Raw genomic sequence first — 21,507 nt, 5'->3', positions numbered from 1 at the left:
TTGAAGGCTGTGTGTTGTGGTGGTGCTGAGGATGTTCAGTTTGCTCATTAATGAGCAATCTTGGCACGGGTTCTGACCTTACTGGCAGTGGAAGTGAGCTATTGTGAGGCTTCCTGAGCTCTGGGTGGGGGAGAGGAAATGCTCTGAAAGCAAAACACTGACATCAATGACAGTGTCCTTTCTCTGAGTTTGTTAATGAGTAAAATCTACCTAGTCTCCCTTTCCTGGTTTTCATAGGAGCTTCTCTTCCAGAAAAAGGCGAATTTCTTGCTTTGCAAAATTGCTGCATTTTTTGTGGGTTTTTTTGCTTTTTTTTCCCCCGTTCTTTGCCCATTTTGTAGACAGTTTGGTTCCTCCTTGTGGTCTTACTCTGTGTAAATTTTTGTACAATCCACCTCCCAGTGATCTCTGCCCTCCTCCATCTTTGCCCTCTTACTTGGCCTCTAAATAATTGTCTTTTTTTTGTCTGTTTTCTTCAACTCAGACTTTTGGTTCCTCACCTCATCATAGCCAGATTTTCATTCTGCCTCCTTTCCTGATCCTTAATGCAGTTCTGAAAGCTGATGTTCCTGAGAAAAGTAGCATGCCCACATAAAGATGATGGAATGCTCAGCACTGAGTAATTAAAAAGAGCAGATGAAGCAAGACAAATGCAGCTAAAGCCTTGAGTATATATTTATATACAGCTGATATCAGTGGTTTTGTGCTGCTTACATAACTCTGTATGGATGGAGTTACATGTTTAAAACCAAATTAATTTGCTGAAATACTGTCTTACAGATTTTTCTTGTTTGGTTTTGTTTCAGTGCCTAGAAATACTGACTCAACATCCCATTTGTGAGAATGTTTAGTAGAGTTTGAGCCCCAGTGATACTTTCCTAGGATATGAACGAGTGAAAATGGGGGTCTTAGGGGTGGTTTTTAAATATGCATCTGGTGGCATCTCTGTATCACTTGCCCTGTATCATTGAAGGAGTTTCTGCTGCCAGTGGTAACTGGAATCTGGAGAAATTTAACTGTCTTAGCTCGATAGTTTTTGGGAAGATTCTTTGCAGGAAACTGTCTTGTGTTGTGGTGATGAAGTACTTTGCTAAATGTAGACAGGGCTCATGTATGAGATTTGAGATTTCTATTATTACAAGCTCTGGAAGGTCACTTGTTAATTCCCTTCCTTGATTTAAAGATGTTTTTAACCAGCTTTATGTTATCACCTACATGACAAACGAGACATTTCATTAAGAATCACTGAACTTTTAATCCTTCAGGATACCAGTGTTTACACTTCTCTTACATTCCTTGCCCACCAAACGCTGTCTGCTGGTTGCTCATCACTGCAGAGTCTTCACATTCACCTGGAGATAATCCTGAGTGCAGTAACTGTGTTACTTCACAGGTATCCCAACATGCAGCCAAGTGCATCCCTGCCATGGTGTGTCCAGAGGTGACGGAACAAATCCGCCGTGAAATTGCTGCCTCTCTTCACCAGCGAAAGGGAGACTTTGCCTGCTATTTTCTGACTGACCTTGTGACGTTTACGTTACCTGCAGGTACTTACAAAATTCCTCTTACTGGTGGAACGTGTCACCTGGCTGAGAATTGCTTGTTCTGGGGGTATATTTTTGGTGGAGGGGCGTGTGTGTTTTATTTACTGAGTTTTAATAGCTTAGGTCAGATTTAGGAGTGGAATTTGCTTGTTCAGTATTTGCACACTTCAATCCGTACATTGTTCCTGTGAACTGAGCATCTGTTGTCCTATTTAGACATGGGGAAATGGAAAGAAAGTGGTGTATTCCAAGGAAAGGCTGCCTTTAAAGTGAAGATTGGAGCCCAGGCGTTTCTGGTCCCTAATACAACTTTTCCCATAGCTATTTTAGCTTTCAGTCCTTTCTGTCCAGGCCCAGAGCTATTCTTTGTATTTGTACTTAGTTGTAGCAACTATACCACTTTCTGAATACCTTATTTTGCAGTCAGGAAAATGTTTGTGTGTTAACAAAAAGCTTTTAGAAAACTTTCAATCTTCAGTAGCTCTTTCCTTTAATAGAAATGATACCAGCAGTAAGAAAATGTGCAGATGGAAACTGCTAATCAGCAGATCTGTTTTCCTTTTTTATAAAGCTTTATAAGGATTGTATTTGGAACCTCCTTGGTTGGGTATTAGCTCATCTCCTCTTCAAAAAGTCTGGATAGTGTTTACCACTTCTACAAACACAGCTACCTGTCTGAGGTGCTGTATTCAGTTGTACTCTGTGGGTCACCTGTGAGAGGAAGATGGTGAGTGTATTCAGTGTCTGGAGACTAAACCTTCGTTGCATTTTAGGGGAGAGAAGGAAAAGGGGCAACAGAATGATTTGGTAAAACATAAGAAATGTTGCTCTTGCCAGAACTTAGGAATTTGCTCATTATTTTCGAGAGACCCATCTTAAAGCTCTGTGCAGCTTTTTGACATGTGTAATAGCCATTAAATAATTAAGGAATAAGAATGTTCAAAAGCTTTTGCACATCAGGACTGTCGGTGTATTTCCACTTCCGTCACGCTTTGTCAACTGAAGATCTTCTGTAGTCAGCCCTTGGGCTCAAGACAGCATTTCTCAGAGTGGAGGGATAAACGACACAAGTTTAGTTGCTGCTCTGCCTGGCAACCCTTTAGTGCTTATCCTTACTCAGGCCAGGAGCAAATCTTTATGCACATGTTTGAGTTCTAGAGTGTGTGACAGTGTTTGTTTTAAACGATGCAGAAGTCACAAGAGTTTTGCCTGTTTTACAATTTTTTTTGCCCCTTTTCCCCCCCCTGTTGTTTTTTAAGAAGTAGGGAAGCCATTCAGACGAGTGGAAAGCTATTGCTTAGGAGTGAAGCTGTGCTAAATACAGTAAGGGTTGAAAATAGAAAGACTCTTTTTTTAAAAATTTTCTCACGTCAAAGTCGTTGCAGACTTTCTGCTTCAGAGAAATCCCTTCTTACCCTACGTGTGCTGGGATGATCCTTTCTGCATCAAAGGTGTGACAGGGAGGCTGAGATGAAAACCTGCCTCAGCAGCTCTGGGGAACCTTAGGTCAGAAGTGACAGATCTGAAAGGAACAGCAGCTTTTCAGAGGAGATGTCAGGGCTGGTAGGGGAAAAGCTGTTGTGTGAGTTGTGTAAGTTCTCCTGAGCAGCAGCTGGTGTTGTGTCTCTCTTACAGTAACTTCAAGTGACTCTCATGTTTGCTTTCTGTTTTTCCAGATATTGAAGACTTACCACCCACAGTCCAGGAGAAGTTATTTGATGAAGTGCTTGACAGAGATGTTCAGAAAGGTAAATGTGCCAAGAGTGGCTGGAATCTCTCCTTGCTTTTCATTAGAGAATGTTCCTGTTATTAAAAATAAAGTACATGTGTGTATATATGTGGCTTTATCCATCAATGTGTTTCAAATATAGATTGGATACTTTCAAATTAAACTTCATCCTGAATTCATACAATCACAGAATGGTTTGGGTTGAAAAGGACCTTAAAGGTCATCTCATCTGTGGGCAGGGACACCTTCCACTAGCCCAGGATGCTCCAAGGCCCGTCTAACCTGGCCTTGGACACTTCCAGGGATGGGGCAGCCACAGCTTCTCTGGGCAACCTGTGCCAGGGCCTCACCACCCTCCCAGCCAAGAATTCTTCCCCGATATCCCATCTAACCCTGCCCTCTGGCAGTAGGAAGCTATTCCCCCTTTTCCTGTCACTGCATGCCCAGGTAAAAGTAATTTAAATTTAGCATTTCCAGTCTATTTACGAGGCAGAGGGAGAATGGAGTCTGTAGAAATCATGTTTGTGCTGTATCTTTGTAGAGCTTTTAAAAAAAAAATAAATGTAAAATTCAACTTTAAGTCACAAGCTTTTTGAAGAAAACTGAACAAATCTTTCCATTTCAATAACAATCCTCAACCAAATGATATGGTGTTTTGTTTAAGGCTGTGGTCTGGTTTGGGTTTTTTTCTTGACACTTATTTCACGTCATCCAGTGTAGTTCACCTGTTTATTGTAGTGTGAAGGAAACCTGAGTTTTTATTCATGCAAATGCATAAATTACCGAGCCTGCACCACTGCTGTGCTGTCGGGATACTCTGAGGGCACCCAGTTGAAGGTTTGTTTTAAGAGCTGACTGTCGTGTTGCAGAGCTGGAAGAGGAGTCTCCCATCATCAACTGGTCCCTGGAGCTGGGCACACGCTTGGACAGCCGGTTATACGCACTTTGGAATCGCACTGCCGGGGATTGCCTGCTCGACTCGGTGCTCCAGGCCACCTGGGGCATCTACGACAAGGACTCTGTGCTGCGCAAGGCTCTGCACGACAGCCTGCACGACTGCTCCCACTGGTGAGTGGGGTTGAGGGCAGCTTTTTTCCCCATCTTTTTTGTGGGTTTTTTTGTTTGTTTGTTTGTGGGTTTTTTGTTTTTTTATTTTTTTTTTTCAATGTCTTAAAAAGCAACACGACCGCCGCTCCCCGATTTTTTCCCCCACGGTTCCAGTTCCCTCGTGCGCCTCAAAAGATGTCGAGTCACTGGGAGTGTCCAGTTGAACTCCGGATCTCGTACCCTAAATAAGAGAGCACTGGGAACTGGGACATTGTGAACTCAGTGATGGTATGTGATAGTCAGCAAGCGGCATTTTAGAGCAGTAAAATATTTTATACCGTCCGGCGTGCTCTGACCGCAGTTATTGCAGCTGGAATTTCTGTGTGCTTGCAGTGTAAATCATGCACATGCCATGCCTGGCTGCTTGGTGGGAGCTTTGCAGAAGATTGTTAGTGGAAGATAGCCTTTTATTCCTTGTAAACTTTGCAGTATTTTCATTCCATCTGCTTAGTTACGGCTTGATTTGGGATTGCTCTTTTTGTCCCTGTTCTGTCTGCTAAAATAGTGCTAAAAGCACAGAGTGTTGAAATTTAACTAGGGCTGTCATTTGGCCATAAAATTTAATTTATCATTCTCTAAAACGACTTTTGTTGGTTTACACTGGCAACCTTCTTTAGTCTGATGTAGTTTGCCTCTCCTAGAGGGAAAATCCTTCCACTTGGACACCCAGGGGTGTGTCACGGACTAAGGGAAGAGCTGATAAAGACTGATATTCCCAGTCACAGGGAATCATTTCTTTCATATTCTTGCAGTCAAGGACAAGAGAAACTGTCAGCACGTGCTGGAGAAAGAGCCTGGCCCTTCTTCTTTGTGCTGTACAGGAAGTCAACAACAAAGGTTAATTTTAGTGGTACCTATAAGTAGCTTTTGCAGTCACTGTTCCCAACTGCTATTTGGAGAAAAACTCCCCAAATTATCATCCAGAGCTGGATTCAGTCAAGTCGTGCTTCAGTAGCAATTCTCCCAAGAACCTGCCTCTGAAAGGATCTGTCACTGCTTTGGAGTTGTTTATAGTGGACTGTGCATCTCCACCATGCAGGAATGTCCCTGGCATCACAAGCAGTTCCCCCGGGGCCAGAACAGAAATTTATGATAGATCAGGTTTTGTTCTTTATGGTAACAAAACCTGGCATGGTACCCAGAAACGTGCTGCAAACTACTGAGCTCTGAACCACATCTCCCAAAATGTTGGTGCTAACAGTGGCTGACTTACTGCTGTATCTAACATAACACTCGCTATTCAGGGGCTGCTAAATCTTGCTAAGCTTTTTAGTTTATGTTCTAGACAGAATTTGTGTTTTACTCGGAATTTACTTAATCTTTATCCTTATTAGAAGCATATTTTTTAACCGGTTCATGTGTTCCTCAGTAGGAACAAGTCTTTTGACTTGAAGGAATAAGTCTTTAAAGAACAAGTTGGGTTCCTTTATAGGAACAGGTCTTTGGAATAAGTCTTTCAGCCAGATTCTGTCGTAAATCAATCATCCTGTACATCCTATACTTGCTGTATAGATTCTGTGTGTGAAGGTACAAATAGCAAGTAAAGTCATCCCTGGCTTTAATGAGAGTTGCTGAAGGAATAGGCTCTTAAATGCAGTCCCTGCTTAAACTTTTATCTGGTGGAATTATACTTCAAAGCCTTCACAAAGACACTTTAAAATGGGTATTTTTCTAGTCAGACACAGAACACTCATGTAACTCATTTGGCCTCGTTTTGTTATGTTTGTTTAGATGCTGAACAAAGAAGAATCTATTTACCAGAGACTCTCTTGTGTCTGGTACTCAGAAAAAGCTCAGTAGTGAAGTTCCCAGAGGCTCTGGCCTGTGGAATCTTTTCCACTCACCTTTAAATAACCAGAATTTTATTTTACACAGAAGTGTGTTCTAATGTCTCCCTTTTTGTACTCCACCATTAGCTTTTGTTGGAGAGTGGGCACATGCCCTAAGTTGCCTTTCAGATTTTTATTTTTTTTTATAGATGCATTTAGTTCTTTTCTGTTAACTTGAAAAGTTTGTTGAAATGAGTTCAAAGTGTTGTGTATGTCTGACTAGCTCAGGGAAGAAACTTCTTCAGGAAAACACTTTCACAGTCAATCTTTTGGGGAGTAATTTGGGTTTTTTTGGTTTTTTTTCCCCTCCCCTCTGTTTTTTTTCTTTCTTCCCTTCTGTTTTCTGGGGTTTCTTTTTCACTGTGATGGTGAGGGTTTTTGTTTGGGTTTTTTGTTCATTGTTCGTATTTGTGCTTTGGGTTTTGATTTTTGTTCGTTTGGTTTTTTTGTTTTGTTTTCTTTCCCTCAAAATGTGATTTAATGTCTCTCAGGGGCCCTGGCAATTAATTCATTTAAGCACAAGGTGCTCTGTTAGAGACTTCTGGGGGGAAACACAAAATACCTTATCAGCTGCAGAGATGGAAGCAGTTGGTGCATTTGGATAGAAACTGGAATGTAGATCCAGAAGATTCCTTGTGGATATATTACTGTGAATTAGCACAGCCCTATCCAAATATCTTTACTGATAGGAATTTTAAGCCATGTAAAGGTTTTAGATGGACTCAGGAAAGCCTGGCTGGTGACTGTTCTACACACCAAGGATGGCCACAGCTTCACTGAAAGCACAGGAAAGGTTTGATCCACACACACTCACTGCCTGTTAATTTTCTCAGATCTTAATTAAATGACTTCATTTCAGTGACTTTTTTAATAAGCCGAACTTCAGAATGGTCTCTTTGTCTTCACAGTAAAGGCCATTGTTTAAAAGTTGGCTTAGCACTCTTCCCTAAACCTCTGCCCCTAATGTGAGGTTGTGGCTTTGCCATAGTGCTGTGGTGGGACTGAGTTTAAAATTTGAGAAAGCCAACATCTGCTTTTTAATGCGTGGGTCATTTTTCACTGGAGATGATTAAAAAGGATAAAATATTGTGACTTAACTACCAAACAAAAAAAAAAAAAGAAATACTGTGACTTAAAACTTTCAGTGTAAATCACATTAATCCCACTTTCTACATTTGATTCTTATCCACACTGCTATGGTCTATTGTGATATGGTTAAAAATAGAGAACACCTATATTTTTTGTGAGAGAAGAATGAGCAACTCCTCCTTCGTGAAATGGAATGTCTTGATTATGCCCCCTGTCCATCAGCACTTAAATAAGCCCAAACAAGACTTTAAAAACAAACTATTCCAAGAAGTATCACACTATCCAGGAGCCTGGTAGGAACTTGGATCATGTTTGCTGCAGGCATTGCAATGCCAAGTGATTTCTTAAATGAGGATTTCCAAATGGAGTCTCCCGAAGATTAAAAACAAAACTATGCTCTCCTCCTTACCCCTTCTCAGACTTGGGGTAGAGGATTAACAAGGGTTAAATGTTGCTGTCAGGAGTATGGTGGCTGAGTAAATATTTTTGCCTTTATCACTCTTTTCTCTCTGTCTTAACCCTGTAGGTTCTACACACGCTGGAAAGAGTGGGAATCGTGGTATTCCCAAAGCTTCGGTTTACATTTCTCGTTGCGGGAGGAGCAGTGGCAGGAGGATTGGGCATTCATACTCTCCCTTGCCAGCCAGGTGAGAAAACTCCCGTGAAAGAGGGCTGACAGAAAGGATATTTTGATTTCTGACAAGCAGTTTCATGAAACTGAGGTGTTTTTCAGGAATTAAGGGTATTAATATGTGAAGGAAAACGTTGCTCTTAAGCCAGCGATCATCTCAGAGTGTTACTGGGTAAACTCTTCTGCCAGTGTGCAAAGATTCATTTCAAATGGTAATTTTTGAGCTTGCTCTTAAGCAATACCAAAAAAAAAAAAAAAAGTCTTGTGGTGCCAGAGTGAAGTCTGTGGAATAAACTAATACACAATTTTCTCTGCCTTAATGTCCTCCTCCAGCTCCTGCAGCACTTTTACCTCCCAAAACACACCTACAAATCTGTCAGCTTACACTTCTGAAACTTCAGCAAGCTGTTATTTTATAACTCCCCTCCAAAATGAGATTTGCATTCCTATAAGCTTCCAGCTGTAGGCATATTTTTAGCTCTTCTTTTAAAGTCTAAACATGATTCTGATGCTAATTTCTTGAGCTTTGTTTTGGATGTGCCCTTTTCCTGTCATCAAAAGGTATTTGCCTTAGCCTGCCCCCAGGTGAGTGAATTATTTTTAGACTAAACATTATGGGGAGTTTCACTTCTAGCTGAGGAATGAAGCAAGTTGGATTGAATCTGGGCAATAGGACAAAGAATTATTACTTCTTGTGCAAGCTGAAGTGGTTTTGTTTATTTCTAAAAATCTACCAGCCTTTTGGTTTTCCTGTCCAAGCTGTATCACTCTTAAAAAACACTTTGTATCTCAACTTGGAGACTTGTTTTTCAAATCTCCAAGTATGGAATGATAAGTTCTGTTTCAAGTGATGTCTTTCCTTGTGTTTGGTGCAGCCTGGAGCAAGTTTGGAGCAGACACACATTTTTGTACTTGCACATATTCTTAGAAGACCAATTATAGTTTATGGAGTAAAATATTACAAGAGTTTTCGAGGAGAAACATTAGGATATACCCGCTTTCAAGGTAAGCCTTTAATCTTTCAAATTCAATTTTAAAAAATGTTCAGCTGTAAATTTAAGGGGAGAGTGACATTAAGTTACTGTCTGGGAGAGGATGGAACTCTGTTGTAGGTAAATTTTCATTTCCTATTGAGAAGAACAAAACAATCCCCTCAAAAGTTGGTAGTTTTTCATTTTAGAGTGGGCATGGTGCCTGTGTCCATGGTAAAAATGTATTCTGAGCTCCACTCAACATACCTTTAGTCCGCAATTTATATGAAATATTCTGATTGTGAAAACTTATCATCGAAAAGTGTGTGGTTTGTACTACTGCAAGACACAAGAGGTTTAATAAATGGGATTTGAAATGTGGCAAGAGGCAAGGGCATTCAGAGACAGAAAGAGAGACTAAAGTACTGTGGAGATGATACAGTTGAGCTTTTTGTTGTAGCTGATTTTAAAATAAAAGAAGTGGCAACTTGAACGTAGAGGCCAAGAGGGAGGAACTGTGTTCATAAATGCTCTACCAGCAGTTACTGTGTGAGGTGTAAGGTTAGGTAACTTAGTTATACTTATATTATTGGCTGACCAATATTTTGTAAACCTCACTTTCTGCAAAAGTGAATTCCGTGATGTACTTTTAAAGGAAGTTTTAAAAGTTTCAGTAATTTCACACTTTACAGCAAGTGTGATGTAAATACTGACCTATTTCTCATTAGCACTACAATTTTGCATAGCTTTATCAGGTTCTTTCTGACTTTTTCCTCTTCCTAGTCTGACTTTTTCTCCTCCTTGTCTTCTGGGCAGACAGCCTGACTGTCCTTAAGATAAATAAGATGTTCAGCTGACTCAGTCCAGCCTTGCTTAGACATACATCTGGAAATTTCTAAAGATGCATTTTCTGTTTTGCAGCCAAATCTGTGTTGGGGCAACTTTCCTCTCTACTACATGCCTGAAAAATTTTATTATTATTCCAAGACTAAAACTTCAGAGGGAATTGGGAGAATCTGCACAGGCTCAGAATAAACAAAACCTGTGTGGAAAGAACTGTGTGTGTTACAAGGGGTTGGGGCATTTGTTTTGCCCACGGTTCATCTTCCTGGGCTCAAGTATATCTGCTTGATGATGACCCGCTATTTATTTAGAACTTAGTGGAGGACTTCCCAAAGCATTCTTTTTGTGGTTTTTAAAAGAAATAAAATAATTATGATAACTTTGGAAGGAGGCCAACCCATAATGTATAGAAACCCCCAAGCTGTGGAGTTTTACAAAACCTGAGAAGCTGTTTTGCTTCTTTGTTTGGGGCAGTAACAAAACTTCATGTAGGGAAATTAAATACTTCCTTGAAGAGGCTAAAAGTTTGGGGCTCTTTGTAGTTACATGGTATCTTTTATACTTTGGTGTCACATGGATGTGACATCTAACTCTTCGGATCTGTGTTGCTTTAGACTCCGAGGCTCTGTGGTTTGTAAATGTTTTTATTTCCAAGATTGGGCATCGAGGCAGACAAGTGTCACACAGCCTAAATATGCTGAAATTGTTTTCTTGCTCTGTGAACCAGAAGGTAACTGGGTGTCTGGGACAACCTCTTACTGGAGATGAGTTTCCAGGAATTTAGGCAGCCAGATATTTGTGACTTGATTTGTTTGCCACAAGCCACATCCATCCATACATGGAAACACACGGCACTGTGAACAGGTGAACTTGGGAGTCCTGTGTCAGATTACCTGGAATTACTTCTATCCCTGTCCAGCCACATTTTTGTGGTTAATGTGGGCTAATTAAAAGTCAGCACAGCTGAGACCAAACAGCCGTTGGACTCGGAGCAGCCAAGAGGAATCTCCTGGAAATGGTACAGGACTGCTCTGGGTTTGTGGGGAGTGCTGGGGTGTCCCTGCCTGTGCTTAACATCACAGCCACCAAAAAAAAGAAAGAGGTCCCTTCCAATCCAAACCATTCTGTGATTGTAGGTTATGATAGAAATGGGGAATTTGGATTTTTTTTTAATACTTGCTTAACATCATGGTTCAGTTCGTCGCTCCTTGGAAAGTATTACAACCTTCTTTCCATTCCCAAAATAGTCTCCCAGATAGGAAGTTTTTCTCCAGGGATTCCTTGTTCCAACTTGTCACTCTCGCTGTAACTGCTGTGAATCCCATAAGTGACAACCTCCTTGTTTCCCAGGTTGCAATTGACTGTTAATGCTTCTTTTAATATTAAGGCTTTGACAGTGAAAGATCCATTTACTACTCAGCCCTAAGTGTGCTCCTGCTCTGGCTGCATGTATTTAGTGGCACCAATATACAGCTTTTAAAATTGATCAGGAAAAGAGGTGACTGACTGAAGTGATCATCAGGTCAGGTTGGAGAAACTAAATCCTATGTGGGTGGCTCCCAGGATAGGTGTTAGCCCCTACTCTTTATTTTCCAGGCCTTGTGTTCATGTCAACTGTTGTTACACAACCTTCTCACTTTATATCAGAGTGACTTTTATAACTCTTAAGGGCACGAGATATTCTCCCTGGTAATGCCTGAAATTCCTTTCTCGTGGAGCTCATCACATAATGTTGAGGAGGAATGGAAAGTGTCGCACAGCCTTCCGTGGTGGGGAAATGGCCAGTGGGGAATTTTTAATGAGACAAAACAATGGTGAAAAAAAATTTCCAAAAAGTTGCTGACTTTTAGTGTGGGGATTATGCTGGGGCAAACAAATGGATTTCAGTCCTGAAAGGTCACATAGCCATGCTAGGTGTGGGCATGAAGAACTAATTCCCAGGAATTGAGGCACTGTTTCCCTTACTTTTGACTATGTTATTTTCAGTGTAACTTTGAATTTTGACCACATGTTTGGTTCTTTCTCTAAATGTAAAGGCTTGAAACTTTTTGGGTAACGCTCATCCCTTGTTCTGCACCTTCAGCTGTTGCATTAGAGTGAGGTTTAATAATGGGGACAGGAGGAAGAGAGTGCTAAGAAGGTATTAAAAGGACTTGTCCTTAAATCAAGGTGTAAAAACTTGTGTGAATCTTAATCTGAACGAAACGGAAAGACATTCAGGTGGCTCTTGATCGCTAATTCAAAAATGGGGGGGAGGGGAAGGGACAATTATGTACTGATAGCCCCCTGCTAATTTTTACTGCAGCAAAAAAGGTGAGTTCTAAACTTAACTAAAACCTCCAAAGCCACCCCTTGCCTCAGATTCCCGTTTTAGCACTCCCTCTCCATGGATGTTGGAGGAGAAGTGCCTTGTTTTGCTGCAGCAGCTGTACCAGGAGGGGTTGCTATGCTACACGTGCACTTGAGTTTATGTGGGGCTATTTTTAACCTGTCACAAGGTGAGCTGTGCTTTTGCTGAAGTTGTCTTGCAGCAGTGCACACCAGGAATTATTTATGTTCCTGGAAGAAAGGGGTTCCAGCTTTTATTTTGAGACCTCGAGCAAATTGCTGTATTTATTGCTAAAAATGGTGAGGAGAAAAAAGTGCAGTTCCTCCTAAAATCTGTGACTTCAGGAGTTTGCTGCGGCTGAGCAAAATAGTATCAGCTTTTTGGTGGGTTTTGGGGGCTGTTTTCCTCTATTGAGGCTAGATATGAATAATTGATGTTGGTTAATTTAATCTGAATACTATGAGCAGTCCCATTCTCTCTGGGATGGGTTACATTGGTGCTGCATAACATCTAGTGCAGTAAGTTCTCTTAATAATAACTTTTGCGAGCAGATGGTGGAGTTTTTGATCCGGTAAAAATAGACATCTGACTGTAGATTTCATTTCTGTAATCCAGAATCTGATTTTTTTTTCTTCATGTTTTTTTTTTTTTTTTTTTTTTTTTTTTTTTTTTTTTTTTTTTTTTTTTTTTTTTTTTTTTTTTTTTTTTTTTTTTTTTTTTTTTTTTTTTTTTTTTTTTTTTTTTTTTTTTTTTAAGAAGAGTTACCAAACATAAGACTGCTTTTTTAATCTTGTTCATCGCTGCACTTGGTAGATTTTAGGGGTAGGGTAGTGTGGTATTGGTTGTGATTGTAATGGCTTTTATGTCTAAACTTGTAGAGTTGCAAATATACCTGACTTATGTTAATTAATAATAATTAGCTCTACTGAAAACTGTGACCTGTGTCAGTGCAGACCAAACCCTATGTTTTAAATACTTGTGATGTTCTTCTGGTACTGTTTAGCCAAAGCCAAAAGGTTTGCATGAAAATCCTTCCCTGTGGAACACCGATTCTTACCCTCTGTTGCAATTTCCCCACAGGTGTGTATTTGCCTTTGTTATGGGAACAGAGTTTTTGTTGGAAAAGTCCTATAGCTCTGGGCTACACGAGGGGCCATTTCTCCGCCCTGGTTGCCATGGAGAACGATGGCTATGGCAATCGAGGGGCTGGTGCTAACTTGAACACTGACGATGATGTTACTGTTACTTTTCTACCCCTGGTGGACAGCGAGAGGAAACTATTGCACATTCACTTCCTTTCTGCTCAAGAGGTAAGGAAGAACCTGTGTGTGTGGCTGTTCTGTTTCGTTACTACTGCTCCCTTCCCTGTCATTTGAGGTGATGCTGAAAGGTGTTTCCCCACAAATTTCGTGCTGATTTGCAGCTCTGTAACTTCGTTTGCCCGTTGTGAATCATGGGGCTTTAGAACAGAATCGCAGAATATCCTGAGTTGGAAGGGACCCACAAGGATTCCTTGAGTCCAGCTCCTACCTCTGCACATGACACCCCAAAATCTCACCATCTGCCTGAGAGTGTCAGATATAAGCACACATAGAACAGGACCCAGAAATAAGGATTCTGTCACTAAAGCAAGACTGAAATCTGCCTTTTGTTTGTTTGATTTTTTTTTTTCCCCCCCAAAGAATGCAGCACAAATATTGCCCCATAGTTACCCATTCTACCATTTATTCTAATGAAACTCAACTTGATTTTTCTTTAGGAACTGTGATGAAGACATGGAACCACTTAAGGGTGTTCATGGGGGAAGGGAGGGTGGGAAAACCTGAAGTAATTGCAAAAAGAGGGTAGATACAGGAGAAAGAAATGGGTGTTAAGTCCGGAGAAGGATGTTTCTTCAGCAAGCCACAAAAGAGGAAATGTTTCATGTCAAGAACTCTTTAAGACTCCTAAAAATGTCTTTGGGCGTTGGAATGGGTGGAGTCACCATCCCTGGAGGGGTTCAAGGAGAGACTGGCTGTGTCACTCAGTGCCATGGTCTGGGTGACAGGGTGGTGTTGGGTCATGGGTTGGACTCGATGATCTCAGAGGTCTTTTCCAGCCTCGCTGATTCTGTGGCTTACTCTTGTTATATGTGGTGCCTACAGTAACTGACCAACTGCTCACAAATAACTGAAATACAGGAAGGCTGAACTGGAAATCCAGATGAGAAAAACTGGGATGGGAAGAGCAGCTGGAGAGTATTTCCAGAGCCTTCAAACTTTGGTTGTGGGCACGAGTTTGGCTTCTGGAGACACGGGGGTGCAGCGGTGCCCTTGGAGTGGGACTTTTGGAATATCCCAGGGGCCTTCCTGGAAGTGCTGGTGAAGTGAAGGCTCATCCTGGGTGTTTCCCTCTCTCCCCTTCCAGATCGGCAACGAGGAGCAGCAGGAGAAGCTGCTGCGGGAGTGGCTGGACTGCTGCGTGACGGAAGGGGGGGTCCTGGTGGCCATGCAGAAGAGCTCCCGCCGGCGCAACCACCCGCTGGTCACGCAGATGGTGGAGAAGTGGCTCGACCGCTACCGGCAGATCCGGCCCTGCACGTCCCTGTCGGACGGTGAGGAGGACGAGGATGATGACGACGAATGATGGGTGACGAATAAAAGTGGAAATGAGCCGCGCAGAGTGTCTGACCCGCCGTTGTGCTGTGGCAGTGGGGTGTGCGGAACCACCCGGGTTCTGGGGGATACGCGCTGGGGGAAGGATTCTCTGACAGCAGCACGGAGAGAGGATGGAAGCTCATCCTGCTGCCTGGAGAGAGCGCAGAATGGGCTGGACTCCAGTTTGTATAAAAACACGAAAAAAAAGAAACAAAAAACAGCTAATTTTATTATCAAGATGGAAAAATACAAAGAAAAAAAACCACCACAAAACCAACCCCATTTTTCTTTCTGACTGACTGTAAATCTGTCTATAAATGTACCGCATGTGGTTGTGTAAGAGGTTGTGTAATAGGAAACGTATACCAGCATCTTAATTATTGCAGAGAAATTTTTCAGCTAAGGGCACTTCTGAAAGCACATGTTAGCTGGATGTCTCCTCCTTCCGAGATTCTTTTACAGTAGGACTTGGTCTTCTCCATCACCTTTTAGATACTCTGACACATTTCCCTGAAAGGCCCTTTTTTCTGTGAAATCTCACTAGTGCCCAGGTCAGATCGTGAGAGGGTTTTTTTTTTTTTGTTGTTGTTGTTGTTTGCACAAAATACCCACAGCAAGTCATAAACAAAAGTACATTCATTATTTTACTAATATTTTAGTTATTGCTGTGCCCATATAATAAAGTCTAAACTCTACGGAACAAACTGGAAGAGAAGCTAAATTTTTCATTGAGTGAAATGATTTTGTTTCCTGAAAAAGCTTTTTGGTTTTGTTTTTTTTTTTTTTTTTTTTTTTTTTTTTTTTTTTTTTTTTTTTTTTTTTTTTTTTTTTTTTTTTTTTTTTTTTTCTTCTAAATAGTTAATAGATTCCTTTCAGTGTAGGTAAGAATATTTATTCAGAGAAGTGACCTAAAAGGTAGGGATTTTATTCCAGTGAGCATACACTAAACAAAACTGTGTGAAATCTGAGAACTCAAACACAGCTTTTGAGTATTTCCTTGTCAGAACTCCCGTCTTGCTGTGATACAAGTTATATATACCATTTTATCATTTATTCTTTGATCACTCAGACATTGCTGCCGATGAAAAAAAACCACCTTTTTAAAGGGTTTCTCCTTGGTCACTAAATCCAGTGAGAATCCACTTGGCAGTTCTAATTAAAAAGAAGAATCTATGCTCAAATTGTTTAAAAGTACTGTTATATATTTCTCAGTATGTAAACCTGGGAATTTCTTGCATGTTGATTGATTGATGTGGCCATACTTAAACTTATGTAAGTTCCTAAGATTGTAAGTTCAGAGTATATTCTCCAGTAGAAATTTTATTATATTTGATAACTTTAGCCATGTAACCTGTAATGGATAAAGTTTATCTAAAAATCTCACTGAAACACTAAAGGTTAATGCCAGTTTCTACATATACAGTGCAATTCAGGTTGTCTTGAAAAGCACTTTTGATGGTGTGGTGATTGAATTAAGGAATTTTGCAGTAGATGAAATTGTTTTAATTAGAATTTGGAAAGAAGCCCCATAGCACATATTTTTATGTATTTCAGAGCTATGGAAACCCTGAGGAACTTGCTGCTTTTTCTTCCAAATGCTGCTTAGATGGTGTTGAAACGTGCACAACTCCTACAGAAACTTGGTGACGACACCGAAAGTATAGAAATAATGAAGTACTGTATTAACTTAGCAATTATCCCGTCCCAGATTCCACTGAGGTTTATTATGTCTTCGCCTTTTTTTGGCCATGAGATCTCTGGTTGGTGCATGCCCAAATTTCCAGGTGAAAAGGGATGCTTCTCTGCCGTGTCCGTGTGGGTGACCTGAACTCACCTGGCAAACTGATGACACTGCAGAGGTTCTTCACCAGGGAAGGGTTCAAGTTCCCTTTCTAAATTGGGATTTTTTTTCAGGTCCTTTTTTTCTTACCTTGCAGTGAAATCCTTTTATACCTTGTCTAGCTGAGGGCATAAAGCTTTTTGTGTCAGGGGAGCCCAATGCAGGGCAAGCTGGGATGAGGATTTCCATGCCCTGAGCTCTGTGGTGACATGGTTTGTGTCGTGGTGTGGCCGTGGATGTCCCAATTCAGGACTGAGCGTACCAGGTTTAGAAGACCAGCTCCTGTAAATTCAGAGCAGCTGCCCTGTGCAGCCCACCATATACTGGACAGAAGGATGAGCTCCTGCCTCTGCAGGCTGCTCTGAGGATGCTGTGCTGTTTTCACCTCCCACTCCCCTGCTTTTGGCAGTGCTGTTCTGTTGGGGGAAGTGGAACTTCCTTGTCACAGGGGTAGAATAATCAATGTGAAGATCTACCCTGAGCCAAACTGGCCGAGCAATCCTGCCCTTCTCTCCTGTTGCTGTCGATGAGCTGTGGCCTGATGATCCCTGTCCCCCAGCACATCCCCACATCCAGTGGAATTCCCTGTTCAGTCAGTTCAGCTGTTCCTCAAACGCATGCACCGATATTTATCAAGTCCTGGCCTGAGAGGAGGGTCCTGGTACTTTTTGAAGCCCTTTGGCTTCCTCGATCATTATTGTTTGTTCTGATGTGCTGTACAATGGTACGTTCAGCTTCACGTGCTTCACAGGCCGTTTGGGAACTGGTGAAGTATCTTTTTTCTTTTTTTCCCCCCCCAGAATCAAAGTAATCCAAACCTCATGTACCTGTAGATTAAAGAGCTGCAACCCCCCTGCTTGTTCTCGCACTGCAGTCAGTGTGTCAGTGGCTCCTCCAGTCACACACTTCAAAGTTTACAGACACTGAGGTTAATCTGCAAACGCTCCCCTGCAGCTTGTTGGCAAGTTCTGCTCTCTCAGCCAAGTACACACATAAAATACTGGGTTTCTCAATGTTACTGTCCTCATATTAAGGCTCACAAGCAGCACACGCTTTCCTAGCACAGAACTTTGCTTCTCCTCGCTACCTCCTTTACAGCTGGTTGGGTTTTTATTTTTTTTTTTTTTCTGGTTTTATTTATGAATTCCTCAGTGAAAAAATCCCTGTATTTCTTTTTGGTTTTAATATATTAAAATTTAGTAATTTCTGGATTCTTCCAAAGTTCTGCTGCATGGCTTATGGCAAATACTCCCCAGTTGTGTTTCCTCCATTAACCATGTTGGTTTGTGTGCGTTTGGAGACCCTTGTTTCATTTCTACTTTTCCTCCCCCTCCTTTTATGCAGTAACTTCCCTTATTCCTCCCCTCTTTATTTTTTTTTAGGTTTTATTTAGTGTTTGACACCTTCAAGCTGCTTGTTTTACACTGCTCTGACATCCATAGAGTTTTCCCTGGAGAAGGAGGGGATTCTCCCAGGAGAGTCTCCCTTCCCACCTTCCCTTTGAGCAGGGTAACAGCAAAGCAACAGCACAAATCTTCACCAGTAACTGTTTTATCTCCCTTTTCTCTGCCCAATAATTTTCCTTTTGAGAGCTGCAGTTTCCTGGTGCTTTGGCATATCCCGACTGTCATGATACTCTTCCACTTCCATGGATCCTCTCTCTATGCATTTTCCTGGTGTTCTTGCTGTGGGCACTTGTAACCCTTGGGATCGCTTAATCTCTGCTCCTGTTGAGCTTGTAGCACTTTCATCCTTGGTTCTGGTTGAGAGGGAAGTCTGGGTGTTGCATGAAAACTCCAGCATTTTCTGAGCTCAGCCTCTCGCTGTCCCTCTGCAGAGTCCACTCCTGGCACACGAATTCCTGTGGTGCAGGGGAGTACCAGCACCATCCAGGATGAGGCTCTTCTTGAAAATAAAGTACCACAGCTCGTTTATTTTTTTAAACGACTCCAAACCTTAACATCAATTCAGTGTTTTCATCTTGGGTTTGATGACTATTGCAGTGCTTCCCAAATACCCCTGCACCTGACCTGTTTTATCCTGGTTTCTGATGGAGAATTCACTGCCATGTAGAGCAGTCACTCCTCTATAACAGGTGACCTTTTTTGGACTGCCTGAAGCTGGTAACTAGTTTTCAGTTTAATTTAAAGCAAAAACACAACAGAGAGTTTTTTAACTAGACACTTTTGATTTCAACTTTTTTAGTCCCTTTTCCAGATCAAACTCTCTGCCCCATTTAACTCCATGTGTGCAGAACTCGGACACAAGGGGGAAGGGGGTGGAGACAAGAACAGGCCTTTTGCCCGGCGAGGCTCAAAGCCACCAGCACCTCTTCAGCATGTTTTTGGGTTTATTCTCTAGTGGTTTGTTAATGCTTCAGTTCTTGAATATGTACAAAAGATGTCTGAGGTGTAGCTGCCTTTGTAGCCGAGTGGAAACCACAGTGATGCTTTTCTACAGGGGTCATTCATTATCATAAAGAGTCTGAGGTGGAAAGGACTTTCCCTTCCCATTGGTTTTAAATACTCACAAAAAGTGTGACCAGACTTACATTTTCTGTACCTTTGGGCACTCTCAGCATCTTCAAGCCCCAGGTTGCAGCGAGAGCTCTTTCCTTCCAGAAATTATAGAAATTTTATCACTTTTTATTGAAAACTGCACTGAACGCTAAATGTCCACCTTTACAATAAACAAATACAGTAACGGTAACACACTAAAACAAAACATACTGATAGCCATTGGTTTCTTTTTTTGTCTGTTTGGGACAGCTCAAGATTTCTTTTTTTTTTTTTCCTTTTTTTCTTTTTTTTGTCACAGAAACAGGAATGTACCCATACAAAGGCTCAAAACAGGCCATCTTTAAAAACAAAAAGGCGATGATTCACAAAAGACTATGAATATAACATGTAACTAGTTGATACAAATCTAATAGGATTTGTTAAAATCAGTCACATCTAATAACACATCTTGAAGTGTTCTTGTATAAAATATCACGTGAAGAAAAGAAGACTTTTATCAATGTCTAAAAAAGTGGATTTTGTTCATAGACAGTCTGACAAGTTACCATAAAAAGTGTTTCCTGAGACATAAGGAAATGCAACATTATTCTTGAACCCTTTCCAGCTCAAGACTTTTTCCACTTGATAAAATAGCTGCAGATTTAAAACTGAGAAAATATATTTGAGTACAAATAGTGTGTGAAACTTAATACTTTCTTCTTTTTTTTTTTCTTTATTTTTTCTCTTTTTTTTTCTTTTATTTTTCTTGCATCATTGCAGGGCGTAGGTGGATGCACAGCTACTTTATTCAGTGTATTGGGCAGAGAAGAGACTGGCAGTTTGGTTTTTTTCCTTAGCTTGGGAGGGCAGTGGCTGTTGCCAGGAGCCCTTTCTGCCCTCCCCATCCCACGGATCCCAGCTGGAATGGCTAGAACTTAAAACCTGGCAGGAGAACTTCTGTTACACGGCACTGGCCCTGTGAGACTGCAAAAAAAAGGAATAGTAGTAGTAGTTTTTTTTTTTTTCTTCCACTTCTAAGCCAGGACTGCTGCCTCCTGTTAGGAGAGGTACCAGACACAAGAGTAAGGAAAGGGCTGAAGCCACATAATGGTTTCCTCTTACAATAACTCTGTAAAGATGGCTTAATTCAGTGGTCTGAGCACCGTGCAGGAGCCCTGTCCTTCCCAAGGAATTGAGGGGGGGGAAAAAAATATCTATTTTTATTCATGTGATTGATGCACAGATGAAGGAAACTCAACACACAATAACAGAAGTTGCTCATTAATGTATCACATCCTAGTTTTCAGCGCTGCAGTAAGGGGTGACTTCTCCAGGGCTTCTCCCCAGTCTTGGCTGCTGTCGCTTTGTCGGGAACACTGGAACACCAATGATGCGTCTGTCCAAAATCAACATTACAAATTTCGTATCAAATTTCTTCTTTTTTTCTTTTTCTTTTTCTTTTTTTTTTTTTTCAGTTCATGTATAACTTCTTTTCCAATGTCTCTTGGTCCTAAGTTTTTATTGAACGGTTTTTAAATTATCTGCTATTGCTCGTTGGGATGTTCCCTGTTGTCCCCGTGTTTTGTGGGCTGGTTGGGAGACGGAGCTTGGGACGGATGTGCCACTGTGGGGAGGTTGTGAGTGACGGGGATGCCTCCGGGGATGATGCCCTCCATAGCTGCCGGTATTCCTCCCGGTGCCACGCTGACCATCCCGGGGGGGTACCTGGGACAGGGGACAGAGACAGGTGGGGTTGTCACGGCACAGCTCGGCACGCGCGGATCACCCGACGCCCGGTGCGGACACCACGGAGCCGACGAGCGGCAAAGAGATCCCACTTCCCTTCCAGAGCCACCTAAAAGGGTTTTCCTTTGAAGTTACAAGGGAGAGTTACACATTCTGTACATTCCAACAGCTGCTGAACCTCAGGGAGACCTTTCTCCCTTGGAAAGTCGGGTAAGGAATCATCACAATGCTCTGTGCTGACTCAGTCATCCCTGTGTGGGAATATCCTTGAACACCTACACCTCTCCTGTGTGGAAGGTCAGCTGCATCTTCCTCGGGTAACAGAAAAGCACAGCTGAAAGCTGGGTGGGGTCAGATCTAGTCCATCTTCCTTTCCAGGAGCAGGAGAGGTTAATGCATATTCCAAAAAATGATACTGAGTTGGGGAACGGAGAAGAACAACCATGATATGGGGTCAAGGAGGCCAGAACCCTCTGTGGACACGTGGGGCCTGAGAGGCCCCCACCATAGCACTTCCCTGCTACTCCTGCTGCCTTAGGGAAAGGTGGAACAGGAAGCCAGGAGAGGAAGGGAGCTTTTACCTGCCCGCGAAGGTCGAGCTTACAGGGGAGCTGTGGATCCTGAGCAGCTTAGCCAGGATGAAGCTCCCTGCAGAGACTGAGGTTAAGCTGGGAAGCCAAGGCTCGTGCTCCGGTAACGGCACTGCCCACGTGTT

General features: G+C 41.9%; 2 protein-coding genes across 5 annotated transcripts in view; one reads left to right on the top strand and one right to left on the bottom strand.

Annotated features, from left to right (window-relative positions):
- Positions 1–17,421, top strand: part of ZRANB1 (zinc finger RANBP2-type containing 1) — a 41,507-nt gene extending 24,086 nt beyond the window's left edge. For all 3 annotated transcript variants that reach the window (XM_027898170.1, XM_027898171.1, XM_027898172.1), the window contains 7 exons: positions 1,394–1,547; positions 3,221–3,292; positions 4,143–4,341; positions 7,825–7,945; positions 8,805–8,934; positions 13,153–13,382; positions 14,479–17,421. In XM_027898170.1, the coding sequence (XP_027753971.1) occupies positions 1,394–1,547; positions 3,221–3,292; positions 4,143–4,341; positions 7,825–7,945; positions 8,805–8,934; positions 13,153–13,382; positions 14,479–14,697 (1,125 nt within the window). In that variant the 3' untranslated portion in view covers positions 14,698–17,421. The remainder of the gene's footprint in view (positions 1–1,393; positions 1,548–3,220; positions 3,293–4,142; positions 4,342–7,824; positions 7,946–8,804; positions 8,935–13,152; positions 13,383–14,478) is intronic.
- A 1,751-nt stretch (positions 17,422–19,172) lies between these two features.
- Positions 19,173–21,507, bottom strand: part of CTBP2 (C-terminal binding protein 2) — a 58,985-nt gene continuing 56,650 nt past the window's right edge. For both annotated transcript variants that reach the window (XM_027898169.1, XM_027898168.1), the window contains exon 9: positions 19,173–20,771. In XM_027898169.1, coding sequence (XP_027753970.1) covers positions 20,591–20,771 — 181 coding nt within the window. In that variant the 3' untranslated portion in view covers positions 19,173–20,590. The remainder of the gene's footprint in view (positions 20,772–21,507) is intronic.

This window comes from Empidonax traillii, unplaced genomic scaffold, assembly GCF_003031625.1.
Source record: "Empidonax traillii isolate 1590-97213 ecotype Southwest subspecies unplaced genomic scaffold, ASM303162v1 scaffold582:size401454, whole genome shotgun sequence".
Taxonomy (NCBI): domain Eukaryota; kingdom Metazoa; phylum Chordata; class Aves; order Passeriformes; family Tyrannidae; genus Empidonax; species Empidonax traillii.
The sequence above is the reverse complement of the archived record's forward strand: the minus strand, read 5'-3'. Positions and strand labels throughout refer to the sequence as shown.